Here is a 20,433-nt window from a genome sequence, read left to right as displayed (position 1 = left end):
TTCTTTCCTGTTATTTCTTTACCGTAGAAGTCAAATCGTATTTTATGTGAATGAAGAGGATAAGTCGATGATAGAGGAAGCTTCATCAGAACTGGCCCAGACGAGTCTTTCAACATTCCTCCACATTTGAAAGCTCTTTTGATGACTGAAGGTGATAGCGATTAATGAATTGAATGCTGGAGAGCTTCCACCAGAGCTGAACTTTTTTCTGCTGAAGACGACGATGAAAGTGCTTCATTCTGTGAACTTATCTCAGACTTCAGAACAGCAAACACGCCTCGGTCCAGTGGACGGCAGGCGTGTGTGCTGCGAGGGACGAATGTCACAACATCCACATTTTCTTTTTTGAACAATTTCCAGATTGACAAATTCGCTCGAGAAACATTGGAGTTGATTAGAAGCAAGCAGTGGGATTCGTCGAGTGATATGCGTTGTCTTCTTTCTTTGATAGAAGAGAGGAGAATTGTTGGAGCATATTTTCTGAACATCGAAGATTCCATCCATCCGCATTTGTTCGGCCAAATCTCAAGATTTGAAGACTGAAGAGGCTTCAAATCATCCATGTATTAAAGACTTGGCCACAGAATCACAAAAGGAAGTGATTGCCCATCAGCTTCAAACCGCCGCAATCAGTGTTGAATTCGCCATTCGATCCACAGATTTGGTGAAACAGTGTTTTGCATTTGCCGGATGAACAACATTCCGATTGGAGCTGTCTGGAACCCTGAGTGAAGACTCATCCACGTTGGAAATCTGTATGTTGTTAAAATTGTTTGTTTGATGCAATCAATTGAGCTTATCATTCCAGGGCTTTAGAACTTGTTGGCATGATACCGCAAGCCTGTTTTCGTCAACAATTTTCGGCATTGATGTCTTCAGCTCTGGATGTTGTTTGATGAAATCGTTGGAAATGGAAGCAGAAACATTAACATCTGGCGTGCTTTCTGGTTTTAAATCATTAACAATATTTTCAATCTTAGAAATATTTATTAATTCATTTCAAAGAATATTTTGGCAAACCAGTTCACGCGTTTTATAGATGGTTAAGCTTGCTCCAGACAGTGATTCTGTTTTAATTTCGTCCAGCACTGTTTGCTCTTTTTCTACAATGATAGCAGCTGGCTTCCAATTTTAAAAACTAATCTGCTTTGCAAATCTGCATTCACCACACGCCTGATCTGAATTTTACTGTATTTTTTGTTGTAGCATGCATCCACCATACGCACAGCTCCATCGTTAACAATATGTGCCATTCGCTCCAGTGAATTCCGAAATTGTCGATATTTGAATGATAGCATCGCCTCCCGCAGCTTCAGCTGACTCGCAGAAGATTTCCTTGTAACTTCCTTTTTCATTTTTTATTTTTTGGGTTATGATCATTAAGATAATTTATTCTTTAATAAATAAATGTTTAATTTTTCATTGAAATATTAAATATCATCTTCAGAAATGGAAAGAAGAATTGAAATAATTTAACAGTTGAATATAAATGAATCGAAAACAGTTAATAATTGAATGATGTTGGATCTGTTTCATAAGTGTGCTGTTCTTTTCGTTAAGTCACAAATGTTAAATTTACACATTGAATAAAAATTACATATTTTGATCATATTTTTGTTCGCACCAACGAAACTTCACTTGAATCGAATCTATCACTTGAAAATATTATCTTATGCACAATTTTGTTTCGATTCGTGAGTGGGAATAGAAATTAGACATGATTTGATATTTTTTTGTTCATTTTTAAAATAAACATTTACGACTTTTCAAAAAGAATGACCCAAATTGGAATTAAGTAATATTTGTTCTTATATGCAATTTTAAACAATTTTTGAATGGCATTTCAAGTTATGTTCTTTCCCAAGATGACAATTGTTATTAAAAAAATGGATCGAATCTTGGACGTCAAGGAAAATGTCATTCTTTTATCAAACTTTCGAGATTGTCAAATGAAATCATTATAAATCATTAATTGGAAAAATTGTTAATCCAAATTGGTTTCATTCAAAAAGTGGACTTGTGCAATTCAATATTGCAAGCCAATAAAACAAGAAAATAATTCGAATGTGGAAATATCTTTCGACACATGCAATCATAAGTATTTTTGTTAACTAATTTGAGATGCAAAAATAAAAACAAAAAGAGACATTTTTGATGATAATTTATATTCATTAGTTTAATTTTATTTTCATAAGAATTTGGTTCAAAAAATAAAATAATATATATATATATATATTTTTGAAATTCTTGTTTCCTTTATTCACCATCTTTTTGGTAACTTTTTTTTTTTTTTTTTTTTTTTTTTTTTTTTTTTTTTTTTTTTTTTTTTTTTTTTTTTTTTTTTTATAAGAATTAAAGAAAATATTCTAAGACAATTAGAAACATTACGATGCCATTTTTTATGAAATTGAAGTCAAAGGTTATTTTTGCAATCATAATTATTTGTTTTCAAGTGTGTTGATAATCAAACGTTTTTTTGTTAAAAGCAGAGAATTATCAAAATTTTATTTTGACCTTGCAGTGATAATAAAAAACCAATATTGAAAACAAAACAAAAACAAAGATCTTCGAAAATAGTGTTTAGTGTGTCACAAATCAGGGACATGCAACAAATCCGGGAAAGTGCAGAAATTTCAGCTTTCATAAAACTTTTCTCTCATTCATTTATTTCAAATCAAATAAAGGAACCATTTGAAGTTATAAGAATTGCTTTTTAAATATTATTGTGTTCGCAAAAACCCTTTTTCTTCATATTTTATCTCAAACACGAAATTTGAAGAAAAAGGGTTTTTGCGAACACAATAATATTTAAAAAGCAATTCTTATAACTTCAAATGGTTCCTTTATTTGATTTGAAATAAATGAATGAGAGAAAAGTTTTATGAAAGCTGAAATTTCTGACTTTCCCGGATTTGTTGCATGTCCCGGATTTGTAACACACTTTTGTTTCTTTATTGTGTTCGTGAAGAATGCTCAAAGGAAATATTCTACTCAATATTTCATCTCTCAAACTTTTGATTAATTCTTGATCAAAATATTTTCTGCTGAGTTTATAATTTCAAATTGTCAAAAAATTTTCTCATAATTTTGGGATTTTATTTGCATTCTATTTTTCTATTGTGAAATAGAATACTTTCAGCTATTTCTGTGTATTCATTTTTCGGTAATCAACAAACAAAAAGCTCAGGTTACTTATCAGAATAATTTATTTTAAATTTTGAAATTAAGTGTGGTGAAATTGAACATGTACCAATTTGAAATATATAAAAAAAAAAAAAACAACAAAATTTTGTCACAAAAGGCAATAGATGAAATTCGATAAAATTATTTTTTTTAATATTGCACGGCATTTGACAACACTGTTCATTCACAGAACTGATGATCACATAGAAGTTGAAGAAGTTGAGCATATCTGATAAAATATTGAGGATTAACAAAAGGATTGCACAGAATGTGAATTTTCATTGAAAACAAATCAAAGAGATAGATAGATAGATAGAGATAGAGATAGAGATAGAGATAGAGATAGAGATAGAGATAGAGATAGAGATAGAGATAGAGATAGAGATAGAGATAGATAGATAGATAGATAGATAGATAGATAGATAGATAGATAGATAGATAGATAGATAGATAGATAGAGAGAGAGAGAGAGAGAGTAAGTTAGAAAGCAAGATAAACCAATAATGCTCGAATAATCGGAGATAGAAAGAATAATTGAATCAAACCTTTCCAGAGACAAAGTCAGATCCTTTTCGTGTTCGCTGTTCCCATCCTCTTCTCCAGATGAATTCAGATATAGCCCAAACCTTACGAATTTAAAAATAATATCAATATCAAAATATGTATTAATAATATTTTGTTTAATTATGAAATATATTCAATTTAAATATAAAAAATCAGAAAAAGCAACAAATGGAAGGGCAAACGATCTTGTTGCTCTGATCAACCCAACGCCAATAGAAAGTGACGAAACGTGCGACGAGCACAGCGGAAGGATAAGTCCGCTGCACATCAGTGCGTGTTTAGTCTCCTCCATCACAAATCTGTTTCCGCTGAACGGCTCAAATTGCATCTGCATTGCTCCGACATAAGGATGTTGTGTGTCTGAAGAAGAAGAAATAGAAGAAGAAGAAGATGATGATGAAAATGAAGGCTGTGCAGGACTCGATGGAGGAGCAGCAGAAGGCGGTAGCACAGTCTGCAGCGACGAAAGAGGTGCATTTGAAGAAGAAGAAGAAGAAAGTCCCTTTGCAGAGCCAGAGGACGTGCCAGTGGATGCAGTTGAGGATGCAATGTACCCGCCAGCCACAAAGCGAGTGACGATCGAGTGGCAGCAGCGGTCAGACAAGCACAGAAGGCGCCCGCAGACGAGGCAGATGCCGACTGACGCACACCGCTTTGAGCAGCTGACGCAGCGGCAGTCTCGCGAGAAGAGGGAAAGAGGACGAATGGAGAGAGGAAGAGAAGGAAGACGAGGTAGAAGCAGGAACGGCTGCCCGACAGACGCAACAAGCGGTGAAGAAAGCGGAGAGGAGGAAGAGTTTGATATGAAGGGGAAGAACGAGGAGAATGAGGAGCTAACACGCTTAGGATCCATCGAAAGCACAAGAATTGCAAAGATCTCATCCAAAACACGAGATCTGGTTGAAGAAGAAGAAAAAGATGCTGGTTTTGCAATTGAATCTGGTTGAGTGTCATCATTAAGAGGACGAGGCACATCATCTTTCTCTCCACTTTCCTTGTCAGCATCAAGGTTGTTTGATGAAGCTGCTTGGCTGTGTTCGATATTGATTGCTTTGAGCAGCTGTGGAAGATGCAGAAGAGAGGCAAAGAAGGCAAAGAGGGTTATGCGTGCAGGCGATGGATACACAGACATCGCATTCAGGTCACAAATATACCCATTCATCTCCCCTTCCTCTTTTTCTCCTTCTCTTTCATCTTCTTCTTCTGAATCTGAATCCGAATCAGTCTCTGTTTCTGTTTCTTCTTCTTTCCCTTCCTTTCCTTTCCCCTTCCCCTTCCCTTCTCCAGCCTTCTGCTCTTCTGCCTCAATATACTCCAAAAACGATTCCAGTGATGATGCCTGTGAAAGTGCACTTGCATCATACAAGGCATGTGTCAGATAAGACTGGTATGTCGTCAGTGAAGAGAAGAACGACTCACTCCCATGTGGCACATCGCCTGACGCTGATACTGATGCTGATATCAACTGCTGATGAACATGAGAAATTCCACTTCTTTCAGAAGAGCCATTCATTCCATCATTTGCATTCGCAAACCCAGCTGTGAAGCAATTATTATTATTATTATCCTTCTTGTTGCTGCCTTTGCTCATCTTTCCTGAAGGAGCATCAACATCCACAGAAGCAGTTGTCGAGTGAGGTGCAAGCTCTGTCGTTGGGAAAAGAGCAGAAAACAGCAGAAACGCCCTCCGCAGAAATGTCATCTCCACAATTGCGCCGTTCCGTCTGTCGAACCACGGCGACAGAGAAAGATACGCCTCCAGGTCGAAGAATTCAGAGCGCGCAAACGAAAATGCTGCTGACTTCTTCACCTGCTCTGCGCTAATCTTTGCTTTCCTCTCATCCCTTTCACTTACACCAGCAGTGGCAGCAGCAGAAGAAGAAGCAGATGCTGATTTATCTGTCATCGAGGCAATGAATGCGTCGGATGCAAAGAAATAGAGCGATCCAGGGATTGTAGACAATACAATGAACACACACTGCGAGAAAAGAGCAGGAGTGATCGGTCGGAAAGTCCATTGTGTGGCTGAAGGAGGATGAGACTCAAAAGTATTGAATGGCAAAGCATCTGACTGTGGAAGAGAGGGAAACAGGGCAGCCAGCGAGTTGTTGACTGAAGGGAGAAGAGACGCAGGGAGTGTTGGAACCATGCAGGAGATGCAGAGGAGGAGGAGGAGGAGATGTGTTGGATCACTCCCCACAAACGAAGAGAGAGAATAAATGCATGAAGCAAGTGGAGAGGGAAGAGGAGAAGAATCAGAAGAGGAGCAGATGGAGAGCATCAGGGAAGACAGTGGTGGGCAGTTTGGAGAAAGAGTCGATGAATACTCTGTTGTTGCTCCATTCATTGCTGCCTCAACGACTTCTGTATCCTTCTTTCGCATTGTGTGCAGCACGCTCATGATTTCAGCGCTGATCTGCATCATTCGCACCTCTTTGAAGATAGACTCAACCAAATCAGTCATCCGCTGCTCAACTTCAGCTGCTGTGCTACTCCCTTCCTTCGCTGCCTTCTCCTTCTCCACTCCAATCTGCCGCACAGCCTCCAGTGCCACTGCTGTGACTGCCTGGAACATCTGCGTCAGAACAAGGCGCTGGTTGAGAGACAGCTCGAACTTGCGTGTGGAATATGCTACCGACGACTTCATCTGCTCTGCCCAGCACAGCATGGCCGATGAGTAGGTCAAAGATGATGTGAAGAATTCTTCAGCTGTTTGATGCTTCACTTTCTCGCTGACTGAAGTTGCTTGCGAGGACTCTGCCTGTTTGCCTTCCTTTGTTGCCTTCGCTTTCCTTTCTGCCTCCTTCACCCGTGCCTCATTCAGAATATCGTCAAATCCCTTTGCTCCGCCGCCTCCCTCAGGCAGAGGCAGAGGCAGAGGACGCAGCGACCACTCGATCGATGCCAGTGTGTGCAGCATGCCGAGTATCAGCGGGTGCTGAATGGACAGCTTGCGCTCTCTGTCAGACACTGGGAATGACTGCGGGAGACACAAGGAAGACGAAGAAGATGGCATCAAGACAGATTGCGTGGATGAAAGTGCAGACGCTGCAAAGCGATGCATCAGCCCCAAAAAGCTGCTCATCAGCGCAGCAGGTGGAGAAGAAGAGTATGAGTCGAATCTCTTCACTCCTTTCATCGCTCTCTCCAGCGCAATCAGCTCCAAATAGAGATCGTCCAGCTCCTGCAGCTTTGTTCCTGTCTGCTGCATTGCTGAGGGAGATTCCACCCAGTTGAATGTCTCTCTTCCTGCTTCCTCGCTCAGCTCAGCCGGAATCATCTTCTTCAGCGCAGATGTGATGTTGTGCTGGATGAACTTCAGAGCACGTTGGTCGAAGTCACACGACGGCATCGGCACTGAAAGCGGCTCAGGCACATCCGATGCAGCAGAAAGGAGAGGAGAGGAGACAGGAGACAGGGAAGATATGTTAGATGACAGCACAATCTGCGAGAAGTGGTGCAGCTGCACAACTTGCATCGATGCCTCGCCAAATGGAATGGCCTGGTGCGAAAGTGCAAACAAGACAGGCTCTGGACACAGATGGCGCATCACAGCTGCCACCTTCTGCTTCTTAGACAGCACAAACGGTGTGGCAGGTGTCGGCGGCTGGGCGACAGGGGTGGACGAGGCAAGAAGCGCACTTGCAGCAGCAGAGGCAGCTTGAGTGGCTGACTTGAGCACACTCGAAATCGGCATGGACTCCAGAGACTTGTTGATGCGCAGTAGTTGTGTGGCGAAGAGGGTGATGTTGTCAATGGAGGTGCGAGAGAGAGAAGTGAATGGAAGCTGAAGAGTCGGTGCTTCTTCAGACATCAGAATGTTCAGTGTGTGCTCAAATGGTGTGTCTGTTGCTCGGAGGAACATCGAAATGAACCCATCATTTTTGTGGGCAACTGGCAGCACTGGGACAATAGTCTCTTTCTCTTTTGATGAATTCTCGGCTTTTTTCGATGATATTTTGATCTGACTGCTTTCAGCGTCGTCGCGTGCCACTCCGTCAATCAAGGGAAGGAGTGTGTTGCACAGCTTCCCGCAGAACGGGCACTGGAATTCGAGTGACTGTGCATCCAGTGGGAATGTGGAGTGGGCGCTGTTCTCGTCCAACCTGCCTGCCATCTGCCCTTCGCGTGGCATCCGCCCGTTCGCCATGAGCAGATGCGACAAACACTCAGAGTGCATAATGTGGCCGCACGTCGACACGAAGAAGGACTGCTTCACATCCACAGCAACTGGCGGGACAGGCTGAGATGATGAATGTGATGCCTGCGATTGCAGAGACAAGACAGACTCACTTCGCGTGGAAAGTGATTGTGCGCCCGATTTGACAGGTGTTGGACATGCCAAAATGGTCGGCTGTGGGTCTGCTTTCTTCTCAACACGCAGCTTCGTCTTCATTTCTCGTGTGACAAACGGGAATGCCACATTCGATACAAATGGATCTACTGTGTTTGGTGCTTCAAAGACGATGATCTCTTCGTCTTTGTATTGCTCGTCTTCATCCAGCTCCATCGTAATATTCATCATCCTTGACCCCTTCGATGCCTTCGTCCTCTGCTTCTTCTCTCTCTTCTTTCTGTTCTTCAGATCTGTGTTCATCCTCTCGTTCGCCTCTGTCCCGTGGATCTCACCCAGATTGCCCCACAAGTCGCTCTTCGTTCCCACACTCAGCGAAGGCGGGCAGCACGACGAGGCAAAGAAGCGCGCTGACTTCGCATTCATTGCAGCTTTGCTTGCCTCACAGCAATTTCCATTGTGTGATGAAGAAGCTGTTTGGAGTGATTTGATGTACTCATTGCATCCACACTCACACCCTTCCTCACATTCACACGTGCAGCAGCACATCTCCTTCTCCAGCTTCCTTCTCAGCTTCTCCATTTTCTCCTTTTCGCTTGCTTCTGGATTTTCCTTTGCACTCCTCCTCTTCTTCTCCTTCTCACTTATTCTTGCGGGCCTCACTGTCCCTTCTGGCGGAGGAAACAGTGGCAGACGCATCGGCCCTCCAAACGCTGACAAACACTCCGATTTCAGTGGAATGGCAACTGACTCACACATTCCGCCAGGCAGAACCACAGAAGATGTAGTGGTGAGTGCAGGCGAAAGGACAGAAGGAGGAAAAGCTGATGTGTTGTGGGTGCTTACGGAACACACAGAATGTGTGGGTGAGTTTATCCGGCTGGAGCAGACATCCAGAAGTTCCTCTTCGTCTTCTGAGAAGGGGAAGTTTGAGGTGGATGTGTCTGCAGACAGATCAGATAGCTGTGCTTGCTTCTTTTCGCGCAGCTGCCTCAAATGGAACATTCGAATGCGTTTGACTTTCTTGTCCTTCTCTCGTTCTCTTCTGAACTGTGCATCAATCAGCTCCTTCTTCTTCCCCAGGAAGTAGTTCTCCTGCGAATCATTCATCGCCAGCCCCAGCTCTGTGTAAGGCACATTCGTCGTGTTTGACGGAGGCAGGTTCAGAGAGCGCTTGACGGGGAAGAGGCGAGTGGGCACAGAGACAGCGGTGCATTCAGCACGAGACATCTGCTGGGCAGACGAGAGAGAAATGGGGAGCCCTCTCATGTCGCCTGTGGATGTGACACTCTGCTCAAATGGTAGAGGAAGTGGCTGCTGAGAGTCAATGGCAACAGCATCAGAACCAGAAGAAGAGCCAGAAGAAGAAGAAGAAGTCAGTGCATCTTCATTCGAAGATGACAGCGCCGAATGAATTGTCGGTGGCTGCTCAGCATACAAGGCGTCTCCTTCAGCAGAAGATGAATCGCCCTGTGTGAATCTTCCTCCTTTGTCAAAGTCACTATCTGTACCAATATCTGTCTCAAACATCTCATTCCCAATCGTCCCCTTTGAAAAGTCTGTCTCATCTTCTGTTTCTTCCTCCTCGTCCGTCGTCTCTTCCAAAAGACGCTCCAAATTCTCATCTTCGACGCCTTCGTCTTCAAACAGCCCAAGCTCATCGTCATAGTCATACGCAATCCCATCGTCAAACTCGAAGTCTGATGTGGCATCGGCTGAGCTGCTGAACAAATCGTCTTCATCTTCTTCTTCATCCCAGTTGTCATCATCTTCTTCGTCTTCCTCTCCTTCTTTCCTCGGCAGTTCATCATCATCCTCATCATCATCATCGCTGCCTCTTCCACGCATCCCTTCTTCTGCTGCCTTGTGGCTCAGTTCATCGCTCTCTCCTTCTCTCCCTTCGCCTCCTTCCTCATCGCCATCTTCCTCATCATAAGGCTGTTGCGATGGAAGCAGATCAGCAGGCAGCTGAGGCATATCCAAATCACCCTTTCTGTGTCTTCTTCCTCTCCCTCTCCTTCCTCCTCTCCCTTCTCTCCTCCCTTCTTCTCCTTCATATTCGTATTCATCACTGAACATGTTGTCTTCTGAGCCATCTGGTGTTTCCAGAAGGGAAGAATGTCCACTTTCATCATCATCTTCTCCTTCTTCCCTTCCTTTCCCTCCTTTTCCAGCAGCTGACGCTGCATTCTTCTTCATCGCCTTCTTCTTCTCCATCTCCCTCTGCATTGCCTCTTCTCTCCTCTTCCTTCTGATCCTTCTTCTTCTCCTCCTCTCTTCCGCTTTCCTCTTCTCTTCGCTATCAACATTTCCTCCTTCCTCTTCTTCTTCCTCTTCATTCCCTGCATCCCCTTGGAAGTACTTCCGATACAGCTGCATTTCACTCTTTGTCTTTTCTGTGTCTCTTTCGCCCACTCTCAATCGTCTGTGTGGCTTCTTCAGCGCTTCTTTCGCTTTGATAGTTTTTTTCTCTTTGCCTTTCGTTTCTTTTCGGCTTCTTTCTTTCTTTTTGTGTGGCTTTTCTGTTTGTTCGTGTTCTTCTGCTGTTTGTGAATGAGACATTTCTCCTTTTTGCTCTGTATTGTTTTCTTGTTCTTTGCACTTTTCTGCCTTTTTCGCTTCAGATTTCTTTCTCTCGCTTCTCTTCTTCTTCCTCCTCCGTATTTCCATCTCCTTCTTCTCATCCAGTTGTTTCCAATTCTCCCAATAGAACTTCCTCTTCACTTTCACATCTTCCCCTTCGCTTTCTTCCCCTTCTTCTCCTTCTCCGTCTTTCTCACCTTTTTCTGCCTTTTCGAGTTGTCTTTTCATTTCCTCCAGCTTCTTCAGCTTGCACTGGCACATCCGATGACAATACGGGCATTCCATCTGTTTGTGTCCAGTTGATTGAATTTCTTTCTTTTCATCAGATGAATCAGAAGAAGAAGAAATGTTATTATTCTTCTCTTCACCTTCTTTCCCTCCATTGTGCTTGAGATGAATCTTCGCCATCATCTCTTCCTCCTCCTCTTCCTCCTCCATCTTCTTCTGCTCCTCTCTCAAATGATAAATGGCTGATGAATTTAGTGCTTGAAGTGAAGGCGTATAGTCCACAAAAGAGGCGAATCCTGCTCTGTCACCCTTTTTGATGGCCTGTTGGCAGAAGCAGCACAAATGCCCTGTCTCCTTCTTGCTCAGCACAAGCGCCGTCTTCTCTGCTGCATCTTGTTCATTCACTTCGCTTGGAACTGTTTTTAATCCTGTTTGAGATTCTTCTTTTTCTTCTTTTTCTTCTTTTTCTTCTTTCACTTTTTCTTCTTTAATTGCTTTATCTTCTTTTGCTTCTGATTTTTCTGTTGAAATGTCTTTTTCTTTCTTTGATTCAATCATTTTCTCTGAAGAAGCAGCATCCAATCCATCAGTCAATGCAGCCATTGGCTTTCTCCTCTCAATTATCACTCCAATCTGCCTCAGATTCTCTTCTCTTTTGCTCAAATTCTTCTTTCCTTCAGCAAAATCACCATTTCTTCTGCTTTTCTTCTCAGGCGCATAGAAAAGAAAAGCCAAAAATCTCAATCTGATCAGAATGCGAGACAAAAGAGGGTGAATGATTGGAGAAGTGAACAAAGAAGATGTGGTTGTTGCTCTTGCATCGGCATGGAAGGAAAGAGAAGAAGGAGGCACAGGAATAGCTGCGGGTGGGTTGATCAGCACATACAGTTGGAAGAGCATAGATGCAATAGACAGATGAGTCAAAGGTGATTTCTCATCTTTGTTGGAATTCTCTTCTTCTTTTTCTTCAGAAGAAGAAGAAGAAGATGATGATGATGATGAAGGAGAAGGAGAAGGAGAAGCAGCAGCAGGCTCCCACATCATCCTCCTTCTCTTAAATTCCTTCTCTCTCTTCTTCTGCTCTTCGTCAATCAGACAAGAACAATGTGTCTGATAGAACAGAGCATCAAGAAGTGTAGAGTGAGCAGGGCATGGCAATGCAACAGGATTTCTTGTCTCGTCATCCACATACGGTTGAGATGCTTCTTCTTCCTCTTCTTCCTCCTCTCCTTCTTTTTGTCCTTCTCTTCTTTCTCCTCTTCTCTGAGGAATATGCCACTGTGTAGAGAAAGAAAGCGTCGTGTCCAACAGCCGCAGCACAGCCAGCAGCATCTGCTCAGTCGAGTTCCGCATAAAATCAACATCCGGAATGACGTTCGGACACTGCGACACAAACGCAAAGGGATCTGCTGGTTCCGACAGAGCATTGCTCCCTTTGTTTGATGCTTCTCTTCCGGTCACATTCTGTTTGTGTGTGTTTGTCTTCCCTTCCATCGCCTCCTGCAGCTTCGCAGCGTCTGCCTCTTCTTCAGTCTGATGATGCACTTTTGGCGAGGCTGGGCGAGGAGCAGCCTGACGAGGAGAAGAAGGCGCAGCCAGCGAAGAGACAGGAGAATTTCTCACACGAGTGGGAGAGGCAGCACGACGCATGGAAGAAATAGAAGAAGAAGAAGAGGAGGAGGAAGAAGAAGAAGAAGAGCCATATGAAGGAGATAGAGATTTTGAGGGAGAAATGCCTCGGCGTGAGGGAGATGAGGAGCGGGGGGTGATTTTCACAGGGGATGCCAATGCAGATGGAGACGCAGCAAAGCCTGGGGCAGATGTGGTCAGCGTCTTTGAGAGTGCTTCTTGTGAAGGAGGCAGTCCAGAGGGAGAAGAAAGAGAAGAAATGGAAGTGGAAGAAGAAGAAACAGAAGCATTTGGCATATTTGGTGTAGGCATTGTTGAAAGCGGAGCAGTTGTCGAAGGCGAGGCAGCTGTCTTTGGCGACTCGAATGTCGAAAAGGGAGGCAAAGATGAGGCCAGTGGAGAAGAAGAAGAAGAAGAAGAAGAAGAAGGTGTTCTGTCTGAAGATCGGACTGATTGCGAAGCAGATCTCCACGAGGCTGTGTGTTTTCTGTCAGGGCGGTTGTACTCACGTGCCATCATCTTGTCTTCCACTGAAAAGCCCTCAGGTGCCAACGGGCGAGGCAAGGAAGACAAGTCAGAGAGAGTGAACAATGCAAGAGATTTGGGTTTCTTGTTCAGTGGATCACTATCTTCTCCTTCTCCTTCTTCGTCTTCTGCTTCTTCATCTTTTCCTTCATTTCCTGAAGCCATGTTAGCATTGGATATTCCTTGAAGCATTCCAGAAAGCGAAGCAGAAGAGCCAGCACGTGAAGCACTGCCTTCCTGCAACGCAGCAGAAGCAGCAGCAGCTTTCTTTGCAAGCTCCATCTTTGCCTTGTTCTCCTCTTCTTCCATTCTGATTATCTGGTGCTTGTTTACATGCAGAGCAACATGCAGAACATACCAGATGATTCCCAACACCACACGAGAGCAGCAGATGTCCATCAGAGTTGACAGAAGAGGGTGTGTGTGATGAGGGTGAGGAAGGCCTGGCAGAGGAGGCGGCACGCTCGGACGCCGCAGGATCTCATATGGAACATTGCGTAGAGAAACGGAGCGTTTTGAATGGGATTTGGAAGAGGCTGTTGATTTCTCTGTGTTTTGATCGTTTTCATCTTCTTCCTCTATGTTTTCTTCATCTTCATCTTCTTCATCATCCTCAGTGATAATCACGCTCTGATAATCGCTTCTATTCCACTTCAGCAGTTGCTTGCCAACACGATTGATTGTCTCCTGCCTCTCGATGTGTGTCAGATGCAAGTGGAATGGATCAACCAATGCCCACTTCTCTTTCTTTAGCACAAAAAGCGATTTTCTTCCTCTCTTCAGGTCACACAGGCTGTGCAGGATGGGGTAGAAGAGAGGGTGAGAAGGGTATGTTGAAGGGAGGACAGAAAGAAGATGGCGTAACGTTTTTGGGGATGTGGACAAGGCAAGAGCGATGTTGGAGGCGAGGCAGAAAGGAGTGAAGGGAACAACTGGTTGAGCATCGAGATCAAGAAGAGGTGTTATCTTCTTCTTTTCTTCTCCTTCTCCTCCTCCATCAGCACAAGCTCTGCTTCCACTGCATTTGCACTTCTTGCACACACACATCTTGTCAAAGAAGTCATCGTAATCTTCTGTCAACCTCAGCGCCACAACTTCTGTCTTTGTTGGCTTGTCACCTGAATTCGGTGACGGATGTGTGAGTGTCATGTGCTTGGCATACAACTCTTTGCATCCGCATCCACATCCACACTCACACTCAGCCCCACACACAGCAGCAGACACCCTGTCTATGGCATCTGTGTGTGGGAGAGAGCGATCAACACACAGAGAGACAAGAAGAGACAGGAAATTCGAGGCAAATTCAATCATGTCTTCACTCTCCATTGCCCATCGGATGCCCACACGCTCAATCTTTCGGGGAAGGAGAGGAGGTCGAACAGAAAGAGAAGCTTTTTTATTTCCTTTGTTGCATCCATTATTCACTTCTTTTCCTTCTCCTTCTTCTCCTCCTCCCATCACAGCCTTCCTCCAGAACCAAGGAGGCAGGAAGAAGTACTCGAGATGATACACACTCATCAGCAGCGTCATGAACTTGCTCCAACCAGCAGCACACACCGCCACCTGCATCGTAAACGTGTCTGGATTGATCCACTTGTTCCAAAGTGTGTGGCGGAAGTAGAAGACAGCCAGAGGCTCAACAGAAAAGCCGTTGTCTCGCCACATTCCTGAATACAACTGGGCAAATGCTAACCGAATGAACATGATTGGCTGCACCACAACAAGAGCAACAGAAGGAGGAAGCACATTTGACAGAGAAAATTTATTGTGTGTGTTTTTAACAGCATTGAATGCCCTGGTGATCGAGACAAATGAGCCACTGATGGTATTCTTGCAATTGGAGAGCATTGACGCCTTCTCTAATGCGGCAGATGTTCTGTCGCATCCAACTCCAAACAGCTCGTGTGAAGTGAGTGTGACAGACAAACGAGATATCATGTGAGCAAACAGACGGTGCATCGGGAGATGGATAGAGAACGGGTGTTCAAAGTGAATCCTTCTTAAAATGATGGCAATGAGGAAGATCGTCAGATGCTGTGTGTGTGTGGAAGGACGGTAATCAGCTGGCAAAGAGAGCAAAAACGGCGATTGTGGGATGATTTCACTGACTGAGGGAATTTCATCCATGTCTTTCTTCAAAGCAGCAGTGAAGGAGACGCACGAGGCATAGTATGGATTGACAAGAGTGAAAGGAACATTTGGTAGATCTTGTTCAGATGAAGAAGAAGAAGATGATGATGATGAGGAGGAGGAGGAGGAGGAGAACTGATTAGTTGAATTGTCACCTTCCTTCTCATCTGCTTTCTTTTCTTCTTCTCCTTCTTTTCCTTCTTTCCTCTTCTTCTGCTCAGCCACTTTCCTATCAAACTCCTCTGCTATCTTGTAAAGTGTATGCACTCTTTCTTCCCATCCATCTGCCAGCAAAACAGCCTCAGCAAACGACAACATGGTGCTGCTGCCTTCTTCTTCATCGTCTTCTTCTCTGATCATTTCATGGAAGAGGTTGGGAGTGAATATCTGTTCTGAGGGGGTGAGCTGGCGAGGGAGAGAAGGAAGAGAAGGAACAGAGGGATGAGAAGAAGAGGAGGAGGAGGATGAAGAAGAGGAAGAGAAAGGAAATGGAACATTTGAAGGCGAGTTTGGTGAAGTGGAGATGGAAGGAACAGCTTGTGGCCTGGTTGGTTGAGAAGGATGAGACATTTGAGGAGGAAAAGAAGAAGAAGAGGAAGAGGAAGAAGAAAACGAGAAAGGTTTGACAGTTGCAGGCGGAGCAGAAGGTCCGTTGGAGTCCTTCTGGTTGAACAGATTGGCAGAAGAAGAAGAAGGCAGAGGAGGAAAGACAGAGGGAATCGGAGGCATGTGAGAAGCAGCAAAACGGCGGGAGTTTAATCTTTTTCTGTCGTTGAGCACTTTGTGGATGGCGAGGGGGGTGTCAGCAGCACAGGCATCGACAAGGAGAGGAACGGGGGGAGGAGATATAAGATCATTGGAAGACGAATGAGAAGAAGAAGAGGAAGAAGAGGAAGAAGAAGCATTCGAAGATGAAGAATTTAAACGAAGGAGGTACTTTGCAGGAAGGGAAGGGCGGAAGGGGAGAAGGCACGTGAGAGGAGAGAGAGAGAGAGAACGAGTGCAGAGGAGCTTCACAATGAACTGGGCAAAGACAAGTGCTGGATTGGCTGGCTGTGAAGTCTTATTGTCATTGACGTGATTATCATTGTTATATTCTTCATTTCCTTCTCTTTCTTTTCTTTCTCCTTCTCTTTCTTCTTCTCTTTCTCTTCCTCTCCTCAGCTCCTCCATTGCCCTGCTGTTGAATATCAGCGCAAAGACGGTGTTGAAGTCAGAGAAGACAGACAAGTTCAGATGGACTGTCTCATCGTGTGTGGCTTCTAAACGAGGCTGAGAAGGAAGAATGCGAATGAGAGGGGCAGAAGAAGAGTAGAACGAAAGAACACGAAGAAGATGGTGGAGAGAAGGAGAGGGAGAAAGAGAAGAAGAAGAAGAAGAAAGAGAAGAAGAGGAAGAGGAAGAAGAAGAAAGATTATTTGATTGAATGTATTGAGCATATGATTTGTAGAACAAAGTTTCGGGGTGTGAGAAGGTGTGTCCAGCAGACAGCTGAGAGAGAGAGAGAGGGAAGTGGAGAGAAAGAAGAGGAGCATCTGAAGAAGAACGCAGTTTGAGGGTGACATCATCAATGCGGCGAGAAGAGGAAGAAAGAGATGAAGAAGATGAATTAAGAGGTGTTTTGCTTGGTTCTAAAATTTCTTCTTCTTCTTCTTTCTTTTCTTCTCTTTCCTTTTTCTCTCCATTTTCTTCTCTGTCCAATTTCCCAACCTCCTTCAATATCTCCATCACCACTGGCTCTGCCATCAGCATCGATGTTAGCTCTGATATGACTGTCTGAATAGCCCCGTCGTTCCTCTTCTCCTTCATCGTCCCCTTCTTCAATGGGATAAGAAGAGACTGAGATGAGGAAGAGGAAGAAGAAGAAGAGTTCTTTGTTATATTCATGTTATTTGCATTTAACACATCAGAATTTGAAGAAGAAGAAGAAGAAGAAGATGTTGATGATGATGATGATGTTACATTTGCCTTTTCCTCTTTCCTTTTAGCAGGAATAACAAAAAGAGAAGGAGCATTAGTTCTTTGCCTGCCATCAGGTGAAACCATTCCATGTTGGAATATCTCCATAAGTTGTTCTGGTGATAAGAGAAGAGAAGAAGAAGACACAGCAGAAGAAAGAAGAGAAGAGGAGGTGGTGGTGGAAGAAGAGGAAGAAGAAGAAGATAACGAAGAAGGATTCATGTTTTTGTTCATGTTTTGCATAGAAGATGGTGAAATACGTGGAAATGCATTTGAAATAGGAGAATTTGGCTGAGGAGCAGAAGAAACATAACAAGCAGCAGCAGAAGAAGAAGAAGAAGAAGGCAGTGAAATAGAAGAAGATAAAGCGGAAGAAGAAGAAAGAGGAGAGGAAGAAGAAGAAGAAAGAGAAGAAGAAGAAGATGGAAGAAGAGCCTGTTTTCCTTTCGTATTTGCTGTGTTGATGAAGGTGAACATGTCAATAACCGAATAATCGGTTGGTATAACTTTGCTAAACGGTGTTCTTGAATCCATCAGCTTCCTCTTCTCCTCTTGTGTCATCAGCATCATCCTCCTCACCCTCTCCTTCTCCTTCTCCACCTCATCCTCTTCTCCTTCTCCTCCTTCTCCTCCTCCTCCACCACCCAGCAAAAACTGCACTTTCTCCTTCTTCCTCTTCAATGCCTCCATCCTCTCCATCAGCTCCTGCCTGCCTGTGCTATAGAGGGGATTCTGATTGAGCTTCGTGTGTGACAAGAAAGAGAGCATAAAGGCAATCGAAGGCTTAACAGGAAGGTTTGAGGCCAATGAAACATCACTGGGAGAAGAAGAGCTGGCAATGCTGTTGTATTCACCAGGAGCTGTTGACTGGAGGAGAGGGAGGAGAGGAGAGAAAGGAAGATGGGTTGGCTCTAGTTCAGTTTGTGATTGGAATTGTGATTGGAATTGAGAATGAGAGAGAAGGAGGGGAGAAGAAGAAGAAGGCCAAGATGAATTAGAAGAAGAAGAAGAAGAGGCATTAAAAGGTGAAGGAAAAGGTGGAATTATGTTATTGGTATTATTAGGTTGCATAGGAAATGCAGGCTGAGGAGGAAAAGAAGGAAAAGAAGGAGGCATAACACGTGAAGGAGGAGGGGCAGGTGCCTGTTTTTGAGCATTCACAACTGGCAAATTCTTCTTCTTCTCTTCTTCTTCCTCTTTCATAGCAGCGAGTGTGTTGAGAACACATTCAGAATCGCTGATGAGCAAAGCAACCGCATCTTCATTAATGTCCTGGATGTTCGAATGAGACATCACCTGCTGCAGAGAAGCTATTGGCGTGGCAAGAGCAAATGATGCTGATAATTGAGTACCTGATGAATTAGATTGTACTTCTGCTTTCTCTTTCTCTTTCTCTTTCTCTTTCTCTTTCTCTTTCTCTTTCTCTTTCTCTTTCTCTTCCCCTGAGTCAGGTTTCTCCAATTTCTCCGAATTTTCAGGTTTCTCCGAACTTTCTTTAATCATCATCTTCTTCTTCTTCTTCTCTGTAATAACATCAACGCTTTCTGAGAATGGCAGAGTGGAAGGGTCTATTTGAGAAGAAAGAATATTCACATCGTTCACAGGCGCTGGATGCACAATGGCAATCAACGAAGGATACCCTCCACCCACAAGAGAGATAGGAATAACTACACTGTTTGTTTTCTCTTCTTCTTTGTTTCCTTCTTCTTTATCTTCTTCCTTATCTAACTTATCTTCTTCTCTTTTCCCTTCTTCATTTCCCTCTTTATCTCCTTCTCCTTCTCCTTCTCCTCCCTTCCTCCTCTTCGGCAGCACCACCCTCACATTCACTACATTCAGCCCCGCAGCAACCACAGGCGATGCCATCTGCACCGCTGGCGATGCTCTTAGAGGAGCCAGTTGAGGAGAGGCCATGTTGAGAGTGGGGAGGAGAGGGAGAGAGACAGAGGGGGAGGCAAAGACAGTGGCTGACGCTTCCCACCACGCAGCGGCAAAGGAAGACATGAAGTCGAAGGAGGAGGAGGAAGAAGAAGAAGATGAAGAAGAAGAAGATGATGATGATGATGTTTGTGAAGAGGCGTGGAAGCACAAGTGGAGGAATAGAGAGCAATATGATTCTGAGGGAAGGATTCTCAGAAGATGCAGCAGAACACGCAGGTTGCTGTGCTTCACAGCCACTTTTGTGTCATCTTCGCTGCTGTTTAGGCTGTCCCAGGCTTCTCTCCCAGTCAGCATCATCATCACATCCTTCTCACACAGCCCTTCCATTCGCAGCAGCGCCCTCATCTTCTTTGTCTCTTCGGCATCGGAGCATTCCCATTCGTCTAGCAGCTTTGCCTCCATTTCTGTGATACGAGCGAGTGTTTTGCTTTCAACGTCAGGCACTTGATCTCCTTCTGCTTCGCAGGCATCCACTTTTTGTATCAGCTTTTGAACAGCTTCGCGATGACGCTTCCAGCGTGAAGAAAGGCAGTGATAAAGTGATGCATCGTTTGATAGAAAATCTGCTTGTAATGAAATAAGACTCTCTTTCGATAGATGCGAAAGTAGTTCGTTTAAATCAGGAAGTCCATTAAACAATTCAAAAGAATACTGATCCTTTCCATTTATTAAAGGAATGCTGAACCAAGAATATGTTGATTCGTGCTTGCACTCACGTAATGTTTGATACGCCAAGCATTTACTCTGAACAGATTCGTTGATATTTGAACCAGATATAATTGATAAAATTTGTAAAGGTGATATGGAACTTGAGTTGATGACTAATTTTGCAAGAGTGGAACAAATCGAGCGAAAAAGAGCCGTTCCAGCTTCATTCTGTTAATAAAATAATCATCATTAAGTATATTTTTTAAAATAGATACGATGCAATTGTGACAAACCAGCTCAGAATTTTTTGAATCAATTTGACCTTGAGAGCAAAAGTCTTGATCTTCAGAAAGTCTCTTTCTCCATTCACAGACCAATTTTCCGAGTAAGCGTCTATTTTCAACACATTTTACCAAAAGCAAAAATGTTGATAAGGCTTGCTTCGTGAGATCATTTATCGCTAAAAACATATTCATTGATTAATATTTTTTACACAATGAAAGGTAAAGTGAAAAGATAGTAGCCCAATAATGCGATGAATAAAACTTTATTAAATCAAACCGTGAGAAATGTCTGTTGGAGATATGTCTTCCTCCATAAATAAGTGAGAAAGACACGAGATCAAAAAGATGTTAATATGGGTACAATGAAAATATTTTTCAAAAAATATTTTCATTTGAAGTTTGAAATTGTCAAATTCATGGCATAAGAATTATAATGATATTTATGAATGTGAATACAGAAAATTG

The 20,433-nt window shown here is 43.5% G+C and overlaps 1 protein-coding gene across 1 annotated transcript; it reads right to left on the bottom strand.

The window, feature by feature from the left end:
• Nucleotides 1–3,188: 3,188 nt before the first annotated feature.
• On the bottom strand, nt 3,189–20,301 carry MONOS_12437fu12438 (uncharacterized protein). The gene is made up of 5 exons (XM_067865056.1): nt 20,246–20,301; nt 19,978–20,144; nt 3,930–19,912; nt 3,729–3,809; nt 3,189–3,412 (listed from the first exon to the last, which is right to left on the bottom strand). The coding sequence occupies exons 1-5, from the start codon at nt 20,280–20,282 to the stop codon at nt 3,364–3,366; spliced, it is 16,317 nt and encodes a 5,438-aa protein (XP_067726295.1). The 5' UTR covers nt 20,283–20,301; the 3' UTR covers nt 3,189–3,363.
• Nucleotides 20,302–20,433: the final 132 nt, after the last annotated feature.

This window comes from Monocercomonoides exilis (genome assembly GCF_001643675.1).
Source record: "Monocercomonoides exilis strain PA203 chromosome Unknown scaffold26-1319188, whole genome shotgun sequence".
NCBI classification, from domain to species: Eukaryota; Preaxostyla; order Oxymonadida; family Polymastigidae; genus Monocercomonoides; species Monocercomonoides exilis.
The sequence above is the reverse complement of the archived record's forward strand: the minus strand, read 5'-3'. Positions and strand labels throughout refer to the sequence as shown.

Excerpts from the sequence above, each read along its gene's own strand:
- MONOS_12437fu12438 (XM_067865056.1), bottom strand. The coding sequence starts at position 20,282 with ATGGAGGAAGACATATCTCCAACAGACATTTCTCACG. Across the intron at positions 19,913-19,977 it reads ATTCAAAAAATTCTGAGCTG|AATGAAGCTGGAACGGCTCT; the intron begins GTTTGTCACAAT and ends TTTTATTAACAG. Across the intron at positions 3,810-3,929 it reads TTGATCAGAGCAACAAGATC|GTTTGGGCTATATCTGAATT; the intron begins GTTTGCCCTTCC and ends TAAATTCGTAAG.